General features: G+C 48.6%; 1 protein-coding gene across 1 annotated transcript; it reads right to left on the bottom strand.

Annotated features, from left to right (window-relative positions):
• Positions 1–1,214: 1,214 nt before the first annotated feature.
• On the bottom strand, positions 1,215–19,433 carry LOC103599246 (NADH-cytochrome b5 reductase-like). Its single transcript, XM_008583359.1, has 6 exons — positions 19,242–19,433; positions 15,760–15,908; positions 12,994–13,081; positions 9,324–9,428; positions 5,942–6,145; positions 1,215–2,210 (listed from the first exon to the last, which is right to left on the bottom strand). Exons 1-6 carry the CDS (start codon positions 19,431–19,433, stop codon positions 2,007–2,009), a joined length of 942 nt encoding a protein of 313 aa, XP_008581581.1. The 3' UTR covers positions 1,215–2,006.
• Between the last annotated feature and the right edge of the window lie 1,010 nt (positions 19,434–20,443).

Below are 20,443 nucleotides of genomic sequence, written 5' to 3'. Positions count from 1 at the left end.
GGTGCTTACAAGAGAGTCACGCTTATAACAGGCCCTCCAGGAGTATCTGTGAGTAGAATCAATAGGACGTGCTAACTGAGGGAGAGGAAAGGGTGGATGAAAACTTGCAGATTTCAGAGCCCCGAGAGAGGAAAGTGCCTTGCCCAAGTCACAGGCTAGGGAAGAAGAGGTCACGGATCCTGCTCGGGAGCTCTGAATCTCAGTCTGTGCCTTTTCCACTCACTACCCTGTGCTAGAAACCCACAGAAAAGTGTTCCATAGTTAAATAAGCTTCTTTACCATTGGTCTTCTCAGAGCCTTATTACACTCATATGCATACGATTCTTGGAGAAGGTCACATACCATATCCCCCATATGTATGTGACTGTAGAATACTGCCTGAGAAAGTATGAAACCTTTGGCACCACCCCCTGGCTGCTTATCATGATTTAGTGAACATGGCATGCACAGAGATTTGTTGCAACTTTTGGGGTCCCCCATATGTATGTGACTGTAGAATACTGCCTGAGAAAGTATGAAACCTTTGGCACCACCCTCTGGCTGCTTATCATGATTTAGTGAACATGGCATGCACAGAGATTTGTTGCAACTTTTGGGGCAGAATAGGAAAATACTTTTCCACAAATGAAAACTACTCCAAACTCCAATATATAAATGGGATAAAAGTAGACTCTGGTTGAAGGGGGGCCTGGAGACCCATCTGGCTGTCCCTCCACCACTGCCATTTGAGGAACTCTAGCGCCCTGTGGAGCCACTGGTACAGAACTCAGCACAGGGTTGAGATTAGGAGACTTTTTGTGCTGGCTCTGACATTGACTGTTTCTCCTTGAGCAAGTCATTTAGCCTCATTGGACCTTGGTTTCCCCATTTATACAATGAATCTGTTGGACTAAATGCTTTCTGGTGTCCTGAACTTTCAGCATGGATGTGATAAGGACTGCAATTCTGTGACTCTAAAAGTCTAACTCTAAGATCCCATGGCTTAGTATTCTGATTCTGGGACGGCCTATAGACAGCCTGAGCTGGTGCATACACTGGAGCCTAGGCTTTGAAAAGCAGAATTCATTAACTGCAGTACATTGCCCAGGGGTGCTGGGTTCCCTGGGCAGGGCATGCCTTGTGCAGGATGGAAGGGGTGGGGTGGGAAGGAGATGGGTGGGTGAACTGGAATCAGCTGCTGCTCAGTGGGCAGAGCCAAGAGAGGAACCCAGGTCTCTGGACTCCAGCTCTATCTTTAGATCTCCATAGCAACTGTTGCCAGGGCTCTGGAGCTGAAGGCACAGGCTGAGCCTGCTGCCTGCAGGAGGAGGGAGGGGCACTTGCTTCCTGTGCCTTCTCTTTTACTGGGGAAAGGACTCTGAGCTGGGCTCTTGAGCCAGGGAAGGGTCACTGAGAGCAAAGCAGTTTGCAGTGGGAAAGGCTTGGGGCCAATACAAAGGTAATCCAGGGCCCCACCTTGCTCTAAGAACATGGTCAAGTCAAAGAACCCAAGACCTTCGGCATGTTAGGCTCATGGCACTGGAGGTACTTTAGGCAAGGTCCTCCTCCAAAGGGCTCTTGGCTTCTTTTAGGATCATTCCCTAAATACCGATGGAGCACCTAACCTGAGCTGGTGCTGAGGCCATGGTTGGAGCTCCCAAGAAACCCTCTAAATCAGAGAGCCAGGGAAGCTCCTCTCGCCTCTTCTCCTGCCCAAATCCTACTCATCCTGGAGCTCAGCCTGGACTGGGCTTCCTCTAAGGAGTCCTCCCTGACTCCCAGGCTGGATGCTTGCCTCCTTGGAACACGTATAGCCCCTGGCCTCCCTCTGCACAGCAGGAGGCTGGGAGAGAATGATTAACTTTATGGGGCAGATGAGAAACGGAAGTATAGAGACTTGCCCCCAAGACACCTGGCAAGCTAGCAGCAGGGCCAGGCCTGGACTCCGTGTCTTCAAATTTTAGTCTGTGCTCCTTCCTGTGTCATAGGAATAGGCCCTGGCCTGGGCTTTGGAGGGGAAGCCTAGACTAAAAGAGGAAGTAGGAGTCCTTGGTTAGGCCGGCACACAGCAAACACCTAGCCATGTCCTTGGTAAACTCAACTGAGCCACACACCAATACAAATGGCTTTCTCCGACAGCAGCTGAGCAGCTCTTCAATTAGGTCCTGGCCCAGGCGGCCAAAGTGAGTCTTCTCCCGGTAACTCCAGGGAAGCTTCTCTGGGGAGCTCTCCTGGGAAGACAAGAAATAGCGGGGGTAACTGTTGGGAGGTCCTCAGAGTTCACCCAGCCAGCTCTTCTCTGCCAAATGAGGAAACTGAGGCAGAGGGGGTGGAAGCCAACCCATGCCAAGCCCTACCATGAGCCAGGCACTTCCTCATCTCCCTCTGTGCAAGCCTGTGGGTGGGTTGTTCCTCTCATACAGCAGATGAGGAACGAGGAAGCAGGGGCTTCCCTCAGGGCACTCAGTGAGGCAGGGGCAGTGGCAGGACTAGAACTGGAGCCCCACTGTCTTGCCACCTCTGTCTTCTCCCCATGACCCTGGGTTTCCCAAACTCTTTCCAAGGTTATCCATCACTATTACCCTTGCAGCATAATTTCCATTCATTTAAGGTTTCAGTGGACTTATTTATTTAACAGATATGTACTGAGTGCACCATGCTGGGCACTGGGGATACGGCAGCTGCTCAAAACAGACAAGGCTCCGGCCCCATCCTGGCTGCATGTGACACAGTCAGCAGTGCCTTCCCCAGGAAAGGGCTTCTTTCTGTCCCACAAGAAGGCTATGCTAGCAAGCACTCCAGGGATGTGCGATGCCCCAAGGGAGCCAGGCTCCATCTCTGTTTTGGCCCTTTCCGGCCTTAGCTTGTGGCTTTCTTCCTCAGGGCCACAAAATGAAAGCTCCACCTCCAGCTGACTAGGAGCAATTTCTTCTATTTTTTTAAGTAAACATTTTATTGAAGTATAACATACACATAGAAAAGTGTACAAATCATTAAGTATATACAGTCTGAAGAATTTTAATGAAGAGAAGAAACCATGTAACCAGCACACAAATACAAAAACCCAAAACCAGTGCAGGACCTTCACTGCAGATTCGATGAAGGCGAGCTGTTAAATCCCAGGATGGTAGAGAGGCAGGATTGGGGGACACAGGAGGAGCTGGAATCCTAGCTCCACTGCCACTTCCTGGCTGAGTGACCATGACCTCTCTGAGCTGTTGTGCTGAGGGCACTGGCTGTGGAAAGGCACTGTCTGGCGAGCCACAGTGATAGCACAACCCCTGGTAGAGGCTCGTGAACAGAGGCCTCTGTTGTCAGGTGCACGCACAGGGCTCTGGAGCCAGGCCTCACAGTGCTTGTCTGACTTTGCGGGCCTTCTGGTGTTGATGAGGGGGACCCTCTCTGACAATCTGGATCTTCCCACACTCCCCCCATGGCAGCTTGCTTCGCCTCTCCTTCCCACTGCCCAGTTCCCTCGGGCTAGTCACCCTGAGCCCCATAAACACTGGTAGTGCAGTGGGGGTGCTGTGAAGGAGGAGAGCCAGGACTGTGACAGCAGAGACATCACCGCCAGCCTGGGGGCTCTGAGAGAGCTTCCAGGACGGAGCTACACCTCTGAAGAGACTGAGGGATGAGTGAGTGTTAGGTGAAGAAGGTGGGAAGAGCTCTCCCAGCAGGGCTAACAGCATGAGGAAAGGCCTAGCAGCCAGGACAGCATGGCACACTTGTATCCATGAGCAGACCAGTGACACCAGGACACAGCATGCAGGGAGGGCAGGCTGCAGAGGCTGGCAGGCCACTGCACTTGGACATTGTCCTGAGAGCAGCAAGGAGCCAGGGAAAGGTGGGGGTGGGGGCAGATCTGCCCTTCAGGCTGCAGGATAAAGGACAAATGGGAGTGGCTAGAGCTGGGACACGCTTGAGGATGTTGTTGCTGTGGCCCAGGGAGGAGAAGGAGTATCCTGAGTCAAGGGAGTGTGATGGGCAGGAGCCACCACAGTCACCCCCTTCACCTGCCCCTACCATTGCAGTCCAGCCCACTCACCTGCCCGACCCCAGTCCACCAGCATCATCAAAGCTCTGGCCCAGGGCTAAAGTCCTCCGTGCTGGTGAATTTCAGTGCAACCCTCAAGCCCAGGCTCAAATGCCATCTGCTCTGCAAAGCCCGCCCTCACCACCAGCATCCTGAACACTCTCACGGAACCTGTGCTGTGCTGTCTTACACTGATAGCAACTTAGAGCATGGCCTCTGGGCAGGACCACCTGGTTTATACCGTCTGCTCTGCAAAGCCCGCCCTCACCACCAGCATCCTGAACACTCTCACGGAACCTGTGCTGCGCTGTCTTACACTGATAGCAACTTAGAGCATGGCCTCTGGGCAGGACCACCTGGTTTATACCCAGCTCTCCACCAGTTAGCTGGGATACCTTGAGCAAGGTTCTTAATCTTTCTGTGCCTCAGTTTTCACATCTGTAAAAGGGGCATGATGGCAGCACAAGCCTCGTATGATCATGGTGGGGACTGAATGAGTCAATACATATAAAGTGCTCTGAATGGTGCTGGGCACAGAGAAAGTGGTTAAGGAAGGGGAGCTGTTATCAGCAAGCCCTGGTGCTCTCCCCCATAGGCAGTGAGTGTCTGGAGGGCAGTGAAGGGGTCATGTCCATTTTTGTGTCCCTTACACCTGGCATGTGGTTGGGGAACAGAGGAGAGAAAGGAAGGCTGGCCAACAGCTGGGTGTCTCTGCTGGGTGCTACCTTCCTGCCCCTGCTCTCACCGTCACTGCCCAGGCTCTCGGGCAGGGCTTACTGTACCTTTGGGCAGCGGTGGCCCTTCCCCCACCCTCCACCACCCAGGCTGCACACCAGCCTTGGCTTCAGTCCCCTGCCTTGGGCACTTCCCTGATGCTACTAATGTTCACCAAGCATGAGCCTGAGCATTCTACCACCTGGACAGGCCCGCAGACCCTGGGCCCTGGAGACCCTAGGAACTCTGGTACCAGGAAGGGAGATCCAGATTCCTGACCTCCTGCCCCCAGCCACAATGCTGGGGATCTCCTAAGTCTTTAGGGACTATCTAAAGCTTGCCTCAAAAAGGAAATTGATGAGAGTGGGCTCTACAGTACAGGGCAATAAGACTGACCCTGAGCAACATGGAATGCAAGGGAGGCCCCTGCAGGGATGCAGAAAGGAGAAGTAAATACAGATGGGGGACGGCACGTGAACAAGGCAGCTGGGGGCCTGGCTTGAGATAAGGGGCAAAGATGGTCCCCCACACTATGGCCTGGGGGGAGAGCCCAGGAAGGGTCACCTGAGTGAACAGAGGGGACGGAGAATCAGGTGGTAGGCTCGCTTCTGCTAGAGAATCTGCAGCTTGATGAGTTTATGGCAGCTATCCTCCCAGAGAGGGACAAACCAAGGTGGTAGGGACCCTAATAAATGCAGTGAACTCGGATCCAGTTTACTCTATCAGTCACTGTCTGAGTCCCCTACTCTGTGCCTGCCACTATGCTAAGCACTGAAGTGAGAGTGCTAATCCTGACATGTGGTCCCTGCCTTGAGGCACTCAGCACAGCCTGGAGGACGTCTGTGGCCTGCCCTCTGACTGCACAGCCAGGCCTCTGGCCTGCGTAACTTATGATGCCAGAGGGCGGATGGGGGGCAGCAAGCATGGTGGGGCAAGCTGGAGCTCAGGAAGCACACAGACCTGGGCTCCAGTCCTGGTCTTGCCCCCATGTAGCAGCAAGACACGGCTGCCACCTTCACCTCCCTGAGCTCCCATTTCCTCACCTGTATAATAAACATGATGATACCTGCCTTCCATGCCAGGCACACGGTGGGTGCTCCACCAGTGGCAGGAATTATTATTACAGCATGGGGTGGGGAGGCCACAGCTGGTGCTCAGGACAGGTGCAAGAGGACAGCAGAGTCTTGGTGAAGGAAGTCACCACCCTGGGCTCACCTGGCTGAGTACAAAGAAGGTACGGACGTTCCAGAAACGGGCCTGCTCCTGGAGGAAGGATTTCAGGTAGATGCCCTCAAAAGTCTTGAAGCAGCCGACCAGAGTGACAAAGGTCTCATCATCTGCATTGTCTGTGATGCTCTGCAGGATGGGCACCATGGGGGCCAGGCCTGTGCCCGCAGCCAGCATGAGGAGCTCACCATACTGGGGAACAGAACAGGTACATCAGATGACAGGTGAGTTGGGGGGGTCTCACCCCACCCACCCCACTATGGAGCCTTTTCTCGGGCTTGCTTGAATTTGACAGCAATGCTTTTCCTGGGTGTCCATCTCTGTCCTCTTTCTACCTCTTCCAGGAAGCCATCTTCCCTTGTGAAAGGCATGTGAGGTCAGAGATTATGAAATCTTGAGGCTGAATGGGAACATATCGGTGTAGGCCATCCTGTAAGTGGCTTATTTGCCTTCTAAAGCACCATCACAAGGACTCTCTGCCTATATACTTCTGCTCACTATAGGGAGCTCCTTACCTCCAAGGCAGCTTGCTTTATTTACTATACGCCAACTCCCTTGTCTGTGAGGGCTCTCCACCTCACACTGAGCTGAACCTGTTCCCACCAAAGCCTTGCCCACTCCCCAACCCTACCCCATCCCTGCTCTCTGGGCTGCTTCCTCAACCCCAGGGCAGCCCAGCAGAGATCTCAGGGCCCCAGCTTGGACCCCTGAGCCTGCTCTTCTCTAGACCAAATGAGATAATATACATAAGTGCCTAGCACAGCACTGGCACAAGAGAGCCAAGCAATAAAGGTAAGTTCTCACTCCAAGAGGACCTGGTTCCATAAACTCCTCCTCACTGAACCCATTTCCAGGCTCTAGGTCTCTTAAAGAAGGGCAATCCTCTTTAAGATCAATGCCTTAATGGTTAGTGCATGATCCATGCAGAGAGCTATTCACCTCCCTCCTTCTAGAGATTAGGTCTCTGTGTATAAATCCCCAACCACCTAACCTTGGCTAGCTCTTTCACCAATCTGAGTCTCAATTTCTCCACTGGTAATAGCACCTATCTCAGAACTGTTGTGAGGATTAAATGAAATGACATAAAGTGCCTGGTGCGGAGCCTAGGCTTAATCCAATTAGATTCCTTCCGCTTGCTAACTCCTGAGACTCCCTCCTGTCAGCTACTGTCAGGAATGGCCATGCCATTCTGTCCTATATTTGAGTTCTCTCCAGCCTCCAAGTCTTTAGCCTGCCATGCTCCTCCTCTTTCTTCCAACTCAGCTCAGGTTGTCTTCTGGAAAGCCTTCCTTGAGCTGGGAGGGGTCCTTCCTTTGTGTTCCCACAGTTTCCTGTGCATCCTTCTGCAGAACACTGGTCATACTGTGTTGTTGTCATCTGTATGTGTGTGTCTCTCCCGTCAGACTGTGAGCTTCTGGAGGACAGGGGCCTTGTCTGACCTATCTCTGGGTCTCCAGAGTCCAGCATAGGCGGGGCTCTGGGTGGATACTTGTGTCTGTACGTTGAATGAATGCACAGACAGATGCTAACGTGTCAGTCCTCAGGGTTGATGTAGTATCCATCTGTAATGGAAACAACTGCAGAGCAGAAAAATGGACTAGAAGAGGGCAGGAACACCCTGAGCGTCCTCATGGGAGCAAAGCCAAGACTTAGCTGGAATTCAGGGGCTAAATATTACTGTGTGAGATGCCATCTCTTTTTTCTCACTGCTGGGCCCTACAACCTTCCTAGATTAGAAATGCAGGGGCCTTCAAGTGTTCTGTGGATGAAAAGGAGTAGCCCCAGTCATCGAGAGGCTCCACCCAGAAAAGGTGGTCAGGACAATAGTCATACGATGTCCATTCTAGGCCAGGAGGAAACAGGAACAATTCCTATTCCCTGCTCTCAAGGGCCTGGGGACAGGGGCATACTCTGCTAAAAATGCTGTGCTAAGCATCGTATGAGGAGAATATTGTGGAAGAGTATTTATATATGCACCCCACACATCTATAAAATGGGGGCAGTAGTACCTAAGAGCTGTTGTGACGATTAAATGAGTTACTGCACAGCAAGGTCAGAGCCTGGCACATAGGTGTCAAATACGTGTTTGATATCATTATACATACATACATACATACATGTGTGTATGTGTGTGCTTGTGCACATTTGTATATACACCCACACATGGAAGAGGATTTGAAAGGACATACAAGGTAGTAAGACTGGTGTGTCTGAGTAGACAGCCTGTGGGTGTTTTTTATTTTCTTGTTTTTGTTTCTCTATATCTGCTGATTTTTTTGGTAATAAACATGTACTGCATTTGTAATAAGGAAAAAACAATAAAAGCTATTTTTAAATTAAATAAAAAGAATGAACAAGAAGGCATGATTCATTCTTTTCCATTTGTTTCTGTTTTGCTTTGTTTTCCCAATTATAAAAGTAATATGTGTTCATTGCAGATAATTTGGAAAGTATAATGAAGAAAATAAAAATCACCCATAATTCTACCACCCAGAGGTGCTAACATGTCATTGCATTTTCTCTTCATATTTTTTCTGTGCATTTTAACTTGGTTTAACCGACCTGTTGTATATTCACTTTGGTACCTGGTGTTTGTCACTTGATCGTATGGCATAGACATGTAATAACATCATTTATATACACAATTTTAAAATCCAGGATAATATTCTGTCAAGTAGCTGTAACCCAGTGTACTTAGCTATGGTTGTTGGATATTCAGTTGCCTCCAATTTTTTGCTATTATAAGGAAAGATGCAATGAATACATGCAAAAGAGTAAGCAGTTTGGATTCTTTCCATAGAACAGACTTCCAGAAATGGAATTACTGGGTCAAAGGATTTGAAGATTCTTGATACATACTGCCAAACTGCTTTCCAGATATGCACCAACTGATCAGAAATAACAAATTCTTTCTGGGAAAGTTGGGGAAGGATTTTCACATGCCATGAAGATGAGGGAAAGAGCCTTCCATATTCAGAGGCAGTGGGCCCCAAGCAGGGAGTCATGGCGTGTATTTAGGAAACTACAGTGTATATTTAGGAAGCCATGGGATATATTTAGTCTTGTGACTGAAATGTGAAATTGGAAAGGTATCTGAGGGCCAGATGGTATGGGGTCCTAAACACTAAGTACACAAGTCTGATTTTCTAAGTAATGGGCAGCCATGGATACTCATAGAGCACGGGCAGGCAGTTTTGTTTATTAGTGCCTATTGCATCTCCACTGCGTCCAAACCCAAGGATATTCTCAGGATTGGGTTCAAGCTCAGGGAGAACGGCATAGTGAGATTCCATGGCCTGAAACATGAAAAGCACATCCCTGGAGGATAAGCCAAAGGGGATCTCCTAAGGACTAGGGTGCTAGCACTGACCTGGTTTGGTTTATAGAAGAAGTTTCCAAAAGGTCCTCGCCAGAAAGCTGTGTTTCCTGCTCTCCAGGACTCGATATACCGGGACATCAGCCCAGTCTGGTAGCACTGGAAGCAAACACAGGAAGATCTCAGTGGGACAGGCACATGTTGCCAACACAAATCAGATTAGCCATTAATGTGGAGCTCTTCCTGCAATACTAAGTTCTTTACATATATTATCTCATTTAATCTTCCTCCTCATCCTGCAAAGTTGGTACTGTTATTCCCAATTTTCAGATGAGGCCAAGAAGCTTACCCAGAAGGTAGATAGCAAGGCTGGGATAAGAATCCATAGTATCTATAGCAACTACCCCAGAGGTCTCAAACCCAAATGCGTATAAAGGACATGCAGGTAATACAACTAAATGAAGAACTTGGTGATGATTTCATTAATGGCAATTAACACTCAGTCTCAGTGTCAGGGCGACAGTAGGGAGTGGTGGGAACTATGATAAATTGGTGAGTGAATGCTCCTTCTAAAGAGGGAAGCCACTTTGGAGCTTTCAGGCAATAGTTTGTGGGCTGATGATGCCAGATCTTCTGATTTTCCAAGAGAAGCAGGAAGTCCATATTTTTATTTAAAATCTCCCATTTCTGAAATGTCAGCAATTAATTCAAAAATTTAAAACACTATGCAGGTGAAAACCAAATACATTTGTGCACTGGATTCAGTTTGCAGGCCATGCATTTGTAATCTCTGCATTATCCTACACCATCTCCTGGATGGATGAAAAAATGAAGATTGTAGAAGGGATTCCTCCATGCGGGGAGGGGAGTCCACATTTCCTGGGTGCCTGCCCACTCTGTGCCAGGCACCATGCTGGGGCTGCAGGGAAGACAGCTGGACCTTAAACTCCATGAAGGTAGCCAGTGTCTGAACCATGGGAAGGACTTAATAAATATGTGAATGAATGATTCAATCAATCAATCAACCAATTAATCGAGATTCAGGATCTCCCCTTAAGGAGCTCACAATCTAGGAGAGACCTAAGTCTCAGACATTACACAAGGTAGAGATGACCTAATACTCCATGAGAAGGATAAAGTGCTAGGAGAACCCTAAAGAAGATGCAGTCACTTCCATGGAGAGGGATCAAGGATGGATTCCTGGAAGAGAAGGCATTTCAGTTGGACTTTGAAGGATGGGCAAGATCAAATTCACTGGGAATGGGAGCAGGAGTGCAGAAAGGATTCTGGACATCAGGCATGGGATGGTAGAACAGGCTGGGTTGTGTTTTGGGAAGAATGAGTAAACATGGTAGAGTGGGGATGTGCAGGAAGCGTGGGGAGACAGGACTAGAATAGTGTGTGGAGTGAGATTATAGCCAGACTTGAAGGAGAGACTGGGCTTTGGTCCCCAGACCTGCTTTGAAGCACCCATAGCCATCTCCAATACCACTCCTGACTTCCTTGGGCACCATCTGCATAAAGCAAGGGAAGCCCTTGGCTTACCTGGACAAGGTCTGGGAAGGAGGGTATGGTTTTTCTCCTGCTTTGCTGAAGGCTGTGTCGCAGAGCATGCTTTGTTTTTTTGCCCCAGTCTTGGGGGAGACACAACCCCAGCTGTGACCTTAGAGGCCCTCTGGCACAGATGGCACCCAAGGAGAAGGGAAGGATTCTTCCGTGTCTCCAGCACCCACACAGAGCTTGGCACAGAGGAAATGCTTGATACACTCTTGTTAAATAGAATTGACATGGAACTTTTGTCCTTCCACTTAGATCATACGATTATTACCTGAGGGGCCTCGGGACAATGACATTGAAGCTTCAATTTCTCACCCGTATAATAGAGATAATATGATCTACTCTGTAGGGTGGTTATGAGACAATGAGAATAAAGAGCTAGAAGCAGTGCCTAGTGCCCAGAAGGTGCCTGAGAAATGGGAGTTCCTCCTTCCTTCTACCTGGGAGGGTAAACCTATAAAACCCCGCCTGCCTTCCCCATTTGCAAAGACATTTCCAGCTCTTCCTAGCCAGCAGCTTAGGGATAATTAAGCATCTCTCTAAAGAGAGGCTTCCCGGTAAACGAAGGAGAAAATCAGCCTTGCAGCTGGGAGAGATCCAGCTGCCCTGAAGAACTGTCTCCAGGCTTATCCTTTCAACAGAAACATACCCAGACAAGCAGCTTGGGGAAGCAGGCCATTTGGAGAGGATTTGTGGAATCTCCCAGACAAACAGTTGCGTGGAGAAGGGATCCCATCCAAGCTTATGTGTGAGGGAATAAACACTCAGGTTCTGAAGGCAGGCAGGGAAGGCAGAAGCCAGAGACAGTGCTGGGGTCTCGGAGTCAGGGGGCCAGGGCTTACCCACCAGCAGCACATCTTACTAGCTGTGGAGCCTTGGGTCCTCCTAGGGCCTCAGTTTGCTTATCAATGAAACAGGGATAATAATTCATGTCTCATAGAGGAGATGAAGGAAGTGAAAGCTACTCTTAAATACTGGTATTTCCTAAGATCCCATTTGGGAAATTATGATCTAGAGCTATATATTAGGTTGAGCCATACGAAACTGCTGTTTCTGTAAGTCAAAAATGTTAGAGCATCAACAATTTCATGTAGTTCAACCTAATTGTTTTGTCCATGTACTTGGACCTCCATGACTTCTTATAGGTTTGTTATCTATTCCTTGGGTCTCCAGGGTGTTTTGTATCCAACCTATCTGTCCATCTCATCTCTGCCCACTCCTCCACCAACCCCTGCTCCTCCACAAGCACCCTCTCCCCTCACCACTCAGACTGGGTACAGTTCCCAGATGACCTGTTCTATTTCACCCCTCCCTGCCTTTGGTTATCCATCCCCTTGGCCTAGAGTGCCATTCCCTGCCACTGCCAGGTTGTACTCCTTCTTCAAGGCCCAACTCAAATGCCTGCCCCTGCCCAACTTCCCCTGAGAGGTGATGTCAGGTTAGTTCAGTCCACGAGGTCCTCCATGGCCCACCTTTTGCCTGATTCTCTCAGCTTGCATCCTGCTGCCTTGGCATGCCCCCCTTCTGTTCCAGGATGAATAACTTACTTCCCCCAGTCATGCCCCTTTTTGCCACCGGCCACACTGTTCCCAGTGCTTCCTGCCCACATTTTCCCTCTAATTTCCTGTCCTTAAATATATGGCTTCTGCTAGGAACCCCAGCCTGTCTTCCCTGCACCCCCAGCTCCCCGAGTTGGGCTGGGCCTCCTCTGTCATGGTATCTGTCGTGCTGCATGGTCCTGGTCTGGTCACTTGTCCTGGCCTGGGTTTCTCTAGGGCAGGCACCATGTCTGACTCACCTCTGGACTCCAGTACCCAGCACACAGTAGGTGTGGAGGGACTTGGTTTCCCTTCCCCTGCCAGCTCAGTGTTCACTCTTCATTGACGGGTAAAAAGGTGAGAATGAGCAGCTTTCCCTTTCTCTATGAGAGCCTTCTTTTACTAAAATGTGTCAAGAATATGTCCTCTGTTGGGCATCTCCCCTTCCCCAGGAAAGAAGGAGGTAGGAGAAGGCCTTCTTCACCTGTCCCCTCTCCTCCCTCAAGTCAGCCTCCTCCCATGTGAACAATGGCTTTTCTCATGTCAGTGAGAACTGCCCCATCCTGACCAAGCTGGCCAAGGAGACACCAGTCCGTGGCATCTTACAGCATCCTTGACAGTCAACTCACCTTAATTAAAACTTCAAAGTATCCTTCTGCATTGGCAGGGCTGATGGGCGTATAGGCTCTCTGAATTTCTAAGTCATCTACTATCCCTCTGGGAAAGAGAAGCACACAGTCAGGCAGTCAGCCAGTCATTCAACAAACCCTTATCAGGTACCTCCTCTGCCAGGCTGCTGAAAGTGAAGGGGAGGTCCAGTCATCCCCAGAGGATCTCACTGAAGGGCAGGCAAGGGGCAGCATAAAAAAGGGCACTGGGATCACCCACTGCCATGTGCTGGCTGTGAGACCCCGGGCTGGTCATTTAATCCCTTAGCTGCCCTTTCTATAAAATTGGAAAAGCCATCTGTGTTCTGGTTTTGTGGCTCCACTGGGATTAAAGATGGGAGAGTGCTTCAAAAAGTGCACTGATGGGCCGGCCCGTGGCTCACTCGGGAGAGTGCGGTGCTAATAACACCAAGGCCACAGGTTCGGATCCCATATAGGGATGGCCAGTTCGCTCACTGGCTGAGCGTGGTGCTGACAACACCAAGACAAGGGTTAAGATCCCCTTACCGGTCATCTTTTATAAATAAATAAATAAATAAATAAATAAATAAATAAATAAATAAATAAATAAAAATTTTTAAAAAAAAGTGCACTGATGATGTGAGCTGTTTTGGGGACATTACTGTGGTTTTTCCTGATCTCTTCTCAGAGAAACTGGAAGGATCCTCAAAGAGGCCCTAGTCCAAATCTCTATCCCACACATGAATCCTCTCTACAATGTTATCAACAATGGGATAGGGATAACAATCATGAGTGATAATAATAGCCATGTCATATTAAATGCCTACTATGCACCAAGCATATTATATGCGTTATCTCATTTAACTCAAATAATGACCCAAACACAGAATCCAATGCTTACAGAAGGGAAGTCACTGGCAGGGCTAGAATTCAGATGAGATCAGGCACGTTCAGGGTGGTATGGCTGTGGACTGGCAGGGCTAGAATTCAATCACAGCTCTGACTCCAGAGCCAGGTTCCTCACCTTACTCCTCAAAGCTTCCCAAGAGCACTTAAGCACTCCTTTCTCAAGTCCTACTATGTGTAAAACTTTCTTCTCTGAGGTATGTAAAGATTAAAAAGGCCCTGTCCTAATGCATCAAAAGCAGGGGAGCTGGATGTAAATATTTAATAAAGGCTTATGAAACAAATGAGAAAAAAAGGAGCAGAACATATGACATGGCCTCGATGCAAAGAGCACTATGACATCTGTGGCAAAAGAGGTAAAAACTGACATGTTTCAGAAGGAGTGACCACTCTCATTTGGGGAACTGCAGAAGCCTCCTGGAGTTGGGTATTGAAGGACGAGCAGGCCACTGACAGGTGAAAGTGGGGACAGAAGGAAGTAATTCCAGGCAGAGGGAATAGCCTGGGCAAAAGAGTAGAGGTAGGACAATGTGGGCAAGTCAGGAACCGGAAGTGGATCAGGAGCTGAGACAAGGGGCGTGTATGGGGTGAGGGAGGGAGAAGAACTTGGTGGGAAAGGAAGCTGAAGGTCTTGGGTTAAGATGTCATCATGCAGGCAATGTGAAGCACCAGAAGGTATCTGAACAGGGAGTGACTTGGTTAGATGTGTGTGTTAGGAATGTCACTGGAGTGGCAGAGAGGAGGGAGGAGAGGAGCTAATCTAGAGGCAGGGAGTTCTGTGCATCCCTGGTTTATGGATAGAGGGTTGCGTGGGGCTGTGACCTGCCCTGTGGCCCCTCTTGCCCACTGGAATAGTGAACTTCAAGGACCACCAGCCAGGACACAGGCCAGAATGAACTGGACGCAAACACCAGGGGCCAGTGTGAGGCAACTGGCCAGAGTCTGACCAGCAATAAGCTCTCTTCTGGTTCCCAACTTGTCCTCTGGCTGCACCTTCTGTCTCCTTTATCAGCTCCTTTTTCTCTTGCCAATACCATGAACGCTGGTTTTTCCAGGACTCAGTCTTATGCCCTTTCCTCTTTCCATGCACACACATTCCCACATGCCATCCAGGGATGTGCCAATGACTCCCAAATCCACGCACGCAGCTCAAATTTCTCTGCTAAGTCTCAGACCCATAGAGCCAACTGCCCGGCAGTCATCACCACCTGGACATCTCAAAGGGTCTTGTCCCTGTGCAGCTAGGAGTGGAGATTGGGGTGTCAGTAGAGTGCCAAAGTAGGGTGGGAGGAAGAAGAAACCTCTGAGGAGTGGTTAAGAGTGTAACTCTGGAGCCAGGCTGTCTGGGCTAGAATCCTGGCTCCATGACTTATTAGCTATGTGATATTGGGCAAGTCCCTTATTCTCAATGACAGTGTCCTTTCTATCAACTGGTGCTAATAATATTAAGTTAATACAATAGACCCTAGAGCCAGACTGCTTGCCTTCAAATCCTGGCTCCAACATTTCCTAACTGTGTGACCTTGGGCAAGTGCCTGAAGCTCTCAGACTTCAATTTTCTCTGGGGATGATAATGGCATCTAGCACACAGAACTTCGTAAGGGTTAAATGAGTTCACTCATATGAGCACACAGAACTGTGCCTGGGATGGTAAATGCTATTAAAGTGCTCATGTTACTATTATTTATTAGGAAAATGCATTATTGAGTTCAATCCCAAGAACCCTCATGTATTACTATGTCTCCTTTGAAGATGACAAATGGAGGCTTAAGGAAGGTTAAGCAAGTTGCCCTAGGCCACCCAGCTAGCAAATGGCAAAGCAGGGCTGTAAAGTTTGGTCCTCCCGCTACCTGAGTGTACCGTAGGACAAGGTGCTGGCCAGGCCGCAGGCCAAGCTGGCTGTTCCCAGGTAGTGCAAACCGGACATAGTAGGTATCCTCAGTGAGTTTGTCCATGGCACTGATGTGGAAGGCCAGGAAGGTCTCTGGGCTCAGGCTGGAGGGGCAGCTCTGCAATAGGAAAAGATCCAACAGCTAAAATCCAGGGCTCAAGGGACACACAAGCACCAACATGCATCCTTCCCACTTTCCCCAAGGAGAGGCTGTCTCAGCAGGTAAGTGTCCTGTGTAACAGAGTTACACCTTAGTTCCATTTCATGCTTTGGCCTAAGAATGCCAGAGCACTTTATATTAAGCTTACAGTGCCTCCCATGGTTCCCTCAGCCCCAGGATAAAGTGCAGCCTCCTTAGCTGGACACTCAAAGGCCCAGTGGACGACTCTAAAGCCTCATTTTACCTCCCGTGCATCAGACTTTTCCCATCCTCCCAAGAATACCCTTCTACCTCTGCTGCCTCCTACCTCTGAGTCTTTATTTGCTCAGGCTGTGCCTTCTGTCCAGAACATTCATCTCCAATGTATGAAAGACCTACTCATCCTTTAAACCTGTTAAACTCCAGATTTGCAGAATTTAGAAACTGATGGGACCATAAAGATGATCTAACCCCATGTCTTTATATTACATATGGAGAAACTGAGGCCTGAGTGGTAGTGACTTACTTGTCCAAGGTCACACTGTGAGCAGGGACTTAAATTCATGTATTCTAAGTCTCAGCCCACTGCCCTTAACATTCTACCCTCATCTGCACCTCTTCCAGGAAGCTTTCTCTGAATGCCACAACTAACAGTTCTCTCTCATGTAATATGCTCTCAGTCAATTCACTCCTGGGACCATCCCCCCATGCTCAGCTCAAGGCCTAGCACCATGTGTTCCAATTCTGGAACCCCAGTTACACAGAGTAGTGCTGACAGTGTCATAGAATTGACAAACTTTCAGGCTTGGCATCGGAGGCTTTGTCTCCATTGCACCCCACCCCCATCCCCCATCCAGGCCAGGATGACCTCTTTATCATCAGCCAGAACACCCGGGCACCCTCTGTCACTGCTGCCTGGTGCTCTGCAAATAGCACGGAGCTAGGAGTCAGGAGAACTGGGTTTAGTCTCGCTCAGCTACTGTCCACCTGTGGGGCCTTAGGCATATCATTTGATGCTCTGGGTCTCACTTTCCTCATCTGTAGAATGGTGCTTCTCATCCCTGATAACTTTATTGGGTTATCATGAGGGTCAGGTGAGAGAACAATGTAAAATCATGTTATAAAATATAAATTGCTATGGAAATGTAAAATCTTTTTCTATTATTATTATTTCATTAAAAGTTAAAAATGAAATTTATCATTAGATTGAAATATGCTATTTTATTTTATTTTATTTTTGTCCTTTTTGAGACCGGCTGCACTGCGCTCAGCCAGTGAGCGCTGTGAGCGCACCGGTCATTCCTATATAGGATCTGAACCCGCGGCGGGAGCACTGCTGCACTCCCAGTGGAAATATGCTATTTTATAAGACAGACAAAATTTGTATTATCATCCCACTTTCCATTTGCTATAATAGGTGATAACAGCTACTATTTACCGTGCACCTACTATGTGCCAGGTACTTTATGTATTTATCCCATGAAATCTTCATAACAACCTAAAGTATTACCATCCCCATTTTCAGATGAGAAAACTGAGGTGTAGCAAACTAAAGTGACATGCCCAACATCACACAATTATCTGTCAGAACTGGGTCTTAGTTCATGCCCTTTCTTTTTTTTTTTTTTCCTTTTTGTCTTTTTTACTGACCGGTAACGGGATCGCAACCCTCAGTGTTGCGCCCGTACCGGGGACCGGCAACGGGATCGCAACCCTAGGTGTTGCGCCCGCACCACACTCAGCCAGTGAGCGGGAACCGGTCTCCACATGGGATCCGAACCCTCGGCGGGAGTGCCGCCGTGCTCCCAAGTGGCGCACTCTCCAGTGCACCACCAGGCCGGCCCATTCATGCCCTTTCTATCACATCCTTGTGGTTCTCTGTCCCTCTTCTATAAACTGGGTTTTTTGAGGGCTGGTACCCTGGCAAGATACTTTCATCATCAACCTCTTTGCGCTGAGCACACAGGACATGGTACTCAGCAGATCTGGGAGAAACTCATTCATTTGTTCAACCAGTACTTATTATTGAGTGCTGACTGTAACGCCAGGACATGCTCATGGTACTGAGGAGAGAACAGTGAGCAGGACAGCGCCTCCTTCTCTTTCAGAACTTATATTTTAGCAAGGAGACATAGACAATAAACATATAAACAAGTACATCTTAATGGTGTCTGGTGATACTGAGAGTTAAGAAGAGAAATGAAATTTGAGCAGAGATCAGAAAGAAGTGAAGGGGTAAGCCATGCAGGCATAGTGGGCAACAAGAAGAAAGAAACACAAAAGTTGTCATGAACATTCCCCCAGTCGCCGGCAGAGGCCAGAGGGCTCTGGTCTCCTCTACCACTCTCCAAGTGGCAGAACTACAAGGGACATTTAACAGGGATAAATATAAAGTCATGTTTTAAGATTCAAAAAACAACTGTATTTGTGCAGGATGTATATTCTATAGTTTAGAAACATGTATAAAAATGACTGAGCTTTGGTCCAGTCTGGACCCCAAGAATGGAGAATGGTTGGCCAAAAAGTGATGGTGAGGCCAGACTGCATTAACAGATGTGGAAAAGGGAGGAGAGATCCCTATTCCACACTAGTTGGAAGGGACATGAACAATGGGAAGCCCATTCAGAGGTGGGAGACCAGATGGGGACAGATTCGAAATCAGACCTACACACAGTGACAGAAGAAATGGGTCCTCAGTTTCCCTATCTGTGTAATAAAAGGGTTGAACTCTACAGTGTTCTGACATCTGTAATTGTAACTGTGAACTCTCTCAAACATTATAATGAAGGGCTAAACTGCTTGGTCCAGACCCTGCAATCCCATAGGAGTTCAGAAAAGGAGGAAAAAGTCCATAAGGGCCAGAGAAGAAATAACAACAACATCCTCTATTCACCTAGTAGAAACGACTATATAAATGCTAGTTTCCTGTATGAAGGCAATGACTGACTGTCTTGTTCTCTCTCAAATCCCGTGTGTCTAGGGCCTGGTATATAATAGGTAGTTGATAAACATTTGTTAAATCAAATGCATGTCAGGCTCTGTGCTAAAGGCCACAAATGTTTATCCCCACTTTACAAATGGGGAAACTAAGGCTTACGGAGATGAAAGGACTTTGCCTAAACCCACACAGCTGCTAATAAGTTGGCTGCAGGGCTGGGGCTTGAGCCTGGAGCTGTCTGCTTCCATTGTGCACTCTTTGCTCTCTGCTGCCCAGTCGGGGGGAGGCTTCCCAGAGCAGGTGCACCGAGCAGGGCCAAGGCCAGGGAGACTCTGCCACCCTGGCCCTCTTGTCTGAGGAGCAGCTTCTCTCACCTGTGAGTCCTCTCCACTTAGCAGGCTCCTGTCCTGGCGGGCTCGGGCTGCCTCCCACCTGGCCAGGTCTCGGTGATAGAGGTCGAACACGCAGGGTGAACAGCCGCTGCCGCAGCACTGGGAGGGCAGGGGCTCTATGGGCCGCAGCTGCAGCCAGGCTTCCTCAGCAGCATCATCCTTCCTCTCGCCCATCGGCAGTGGGCTTGGGCAGCCTGGGAGGGACACCGGGTGTCTTCCCAGAGCAGGCCAGTTTCTGCGAGGCACAGGCCCAGGCCCTCCTCCCTTGCTGGCCTGTGAGAAGGAAAACATGGGGGTTATACTCTGGTCTCCTCCATTCTTCACTTTCTCCCTGAGGCCTGCAGGTGCCAGGCTCTGTGCAATCAATGGAGACAGATATGGATCAACCATGGAACCTGCTGTTGGGTGGGGAGCACTTACCATTTCTTGGCACTGGTTTTAGGTCAGTCCCTCTGTATGAAATAAATCTTTCTTTAATAGAAGGGGTTTGGCTTCAGAAAACCTGGTTCTACTGCTCATGAGCTCTATGACTGCAGGAAAGTTCAGCAGGCTGGGACCCCCTTGAGGACAAAGATGGTGTCTTAATCTTTCTATATTCTACTACCAAACACAGCCTGGTAACCAAGGTTTCCTTACCTCTTCCTGTGCTCTGAGTGCTGGGTTAAGCACTTTACATGGAAAATCCCACTGAATTAAAAAAATATTTTAAATGATGAAATAAAACATGTATATAAAATTTAATCAATAATTAAAATTATAAAAAATAGGGCTATCTGGTTAGCTCACTTGGGAGAGTGTGGTGCTGGTAACACCAAGGTCATGGGTTCAGATCCCCTTCCTAGCCAAGCTGCCAAAAAAAAAAAAAAAAAAAAGATTTGTTAGAGCACAGCCTTATAACCCCAAGGTCACAGGTTCAGATCCCATACAGGCCAGCCACACACACACACAAAATCAACTAAAAATATTATAAGAGAACACCTGTATAATTATCACTCAGTTAAGTAAAAAGAACCTTGCCAGCTTCCCAGAAGCTACCCTTTTGTGGCTTCCTGATCACACTCCTTTTCCCCCCAGGTAAACACCATCTTGACTTCTGGGATAATCATTTCCTTCATTTTTCCTAGTTTTGCCACCTTTGTTTGCAACCCTAACCACCACGGTTCAGCTTTGCCCAGTTTTCACTT

Source organism: Galeopterus variegatus, unplaced genomic scaffold, assembly GCF_000696425.1.
Source record: "Galeopterus variegatus unplaced genomic scaffold, G_variegatus-3.0.2 Scaffold2895, whole genome shotgun sequence".
Taxonomy (NCBI): Eukaryota; Metazoa; Chordata; class Mammalia; order Dermoptera; family Cynocephalidae; genus Galeopterus; species Galeopterus variegatus.
This window is presented reverse-complemented; position numbering and strand designations above follow the sequence as displayed.

Excerpts from the sequence above, each read along its gene's own strand:
- LOC103599246 (XM_008583359.1), bottom strand. The coding sequence starts at position 19,433 with ATGGGCGAGAGGAAGGATGATGCTGCTGAGGAAGCCTGGCTGCAGCTG. Across the intron at positions 13,082-15,759 it reads GGCCAGCACCTTGTCCTACG|AGGGATAGTAGATGACTTAG; the intron begins GTACACTCAGGT and ends TCTCTTTCCCAG. Across the intron at positions 9,429-12,993 it reads ACTTTGAAGTTTTAATTAAG|TGCTACCAGACTGGGCTGAT; the intron begins GTGAGTTGACTG and ends GTTTGCTTCCAG.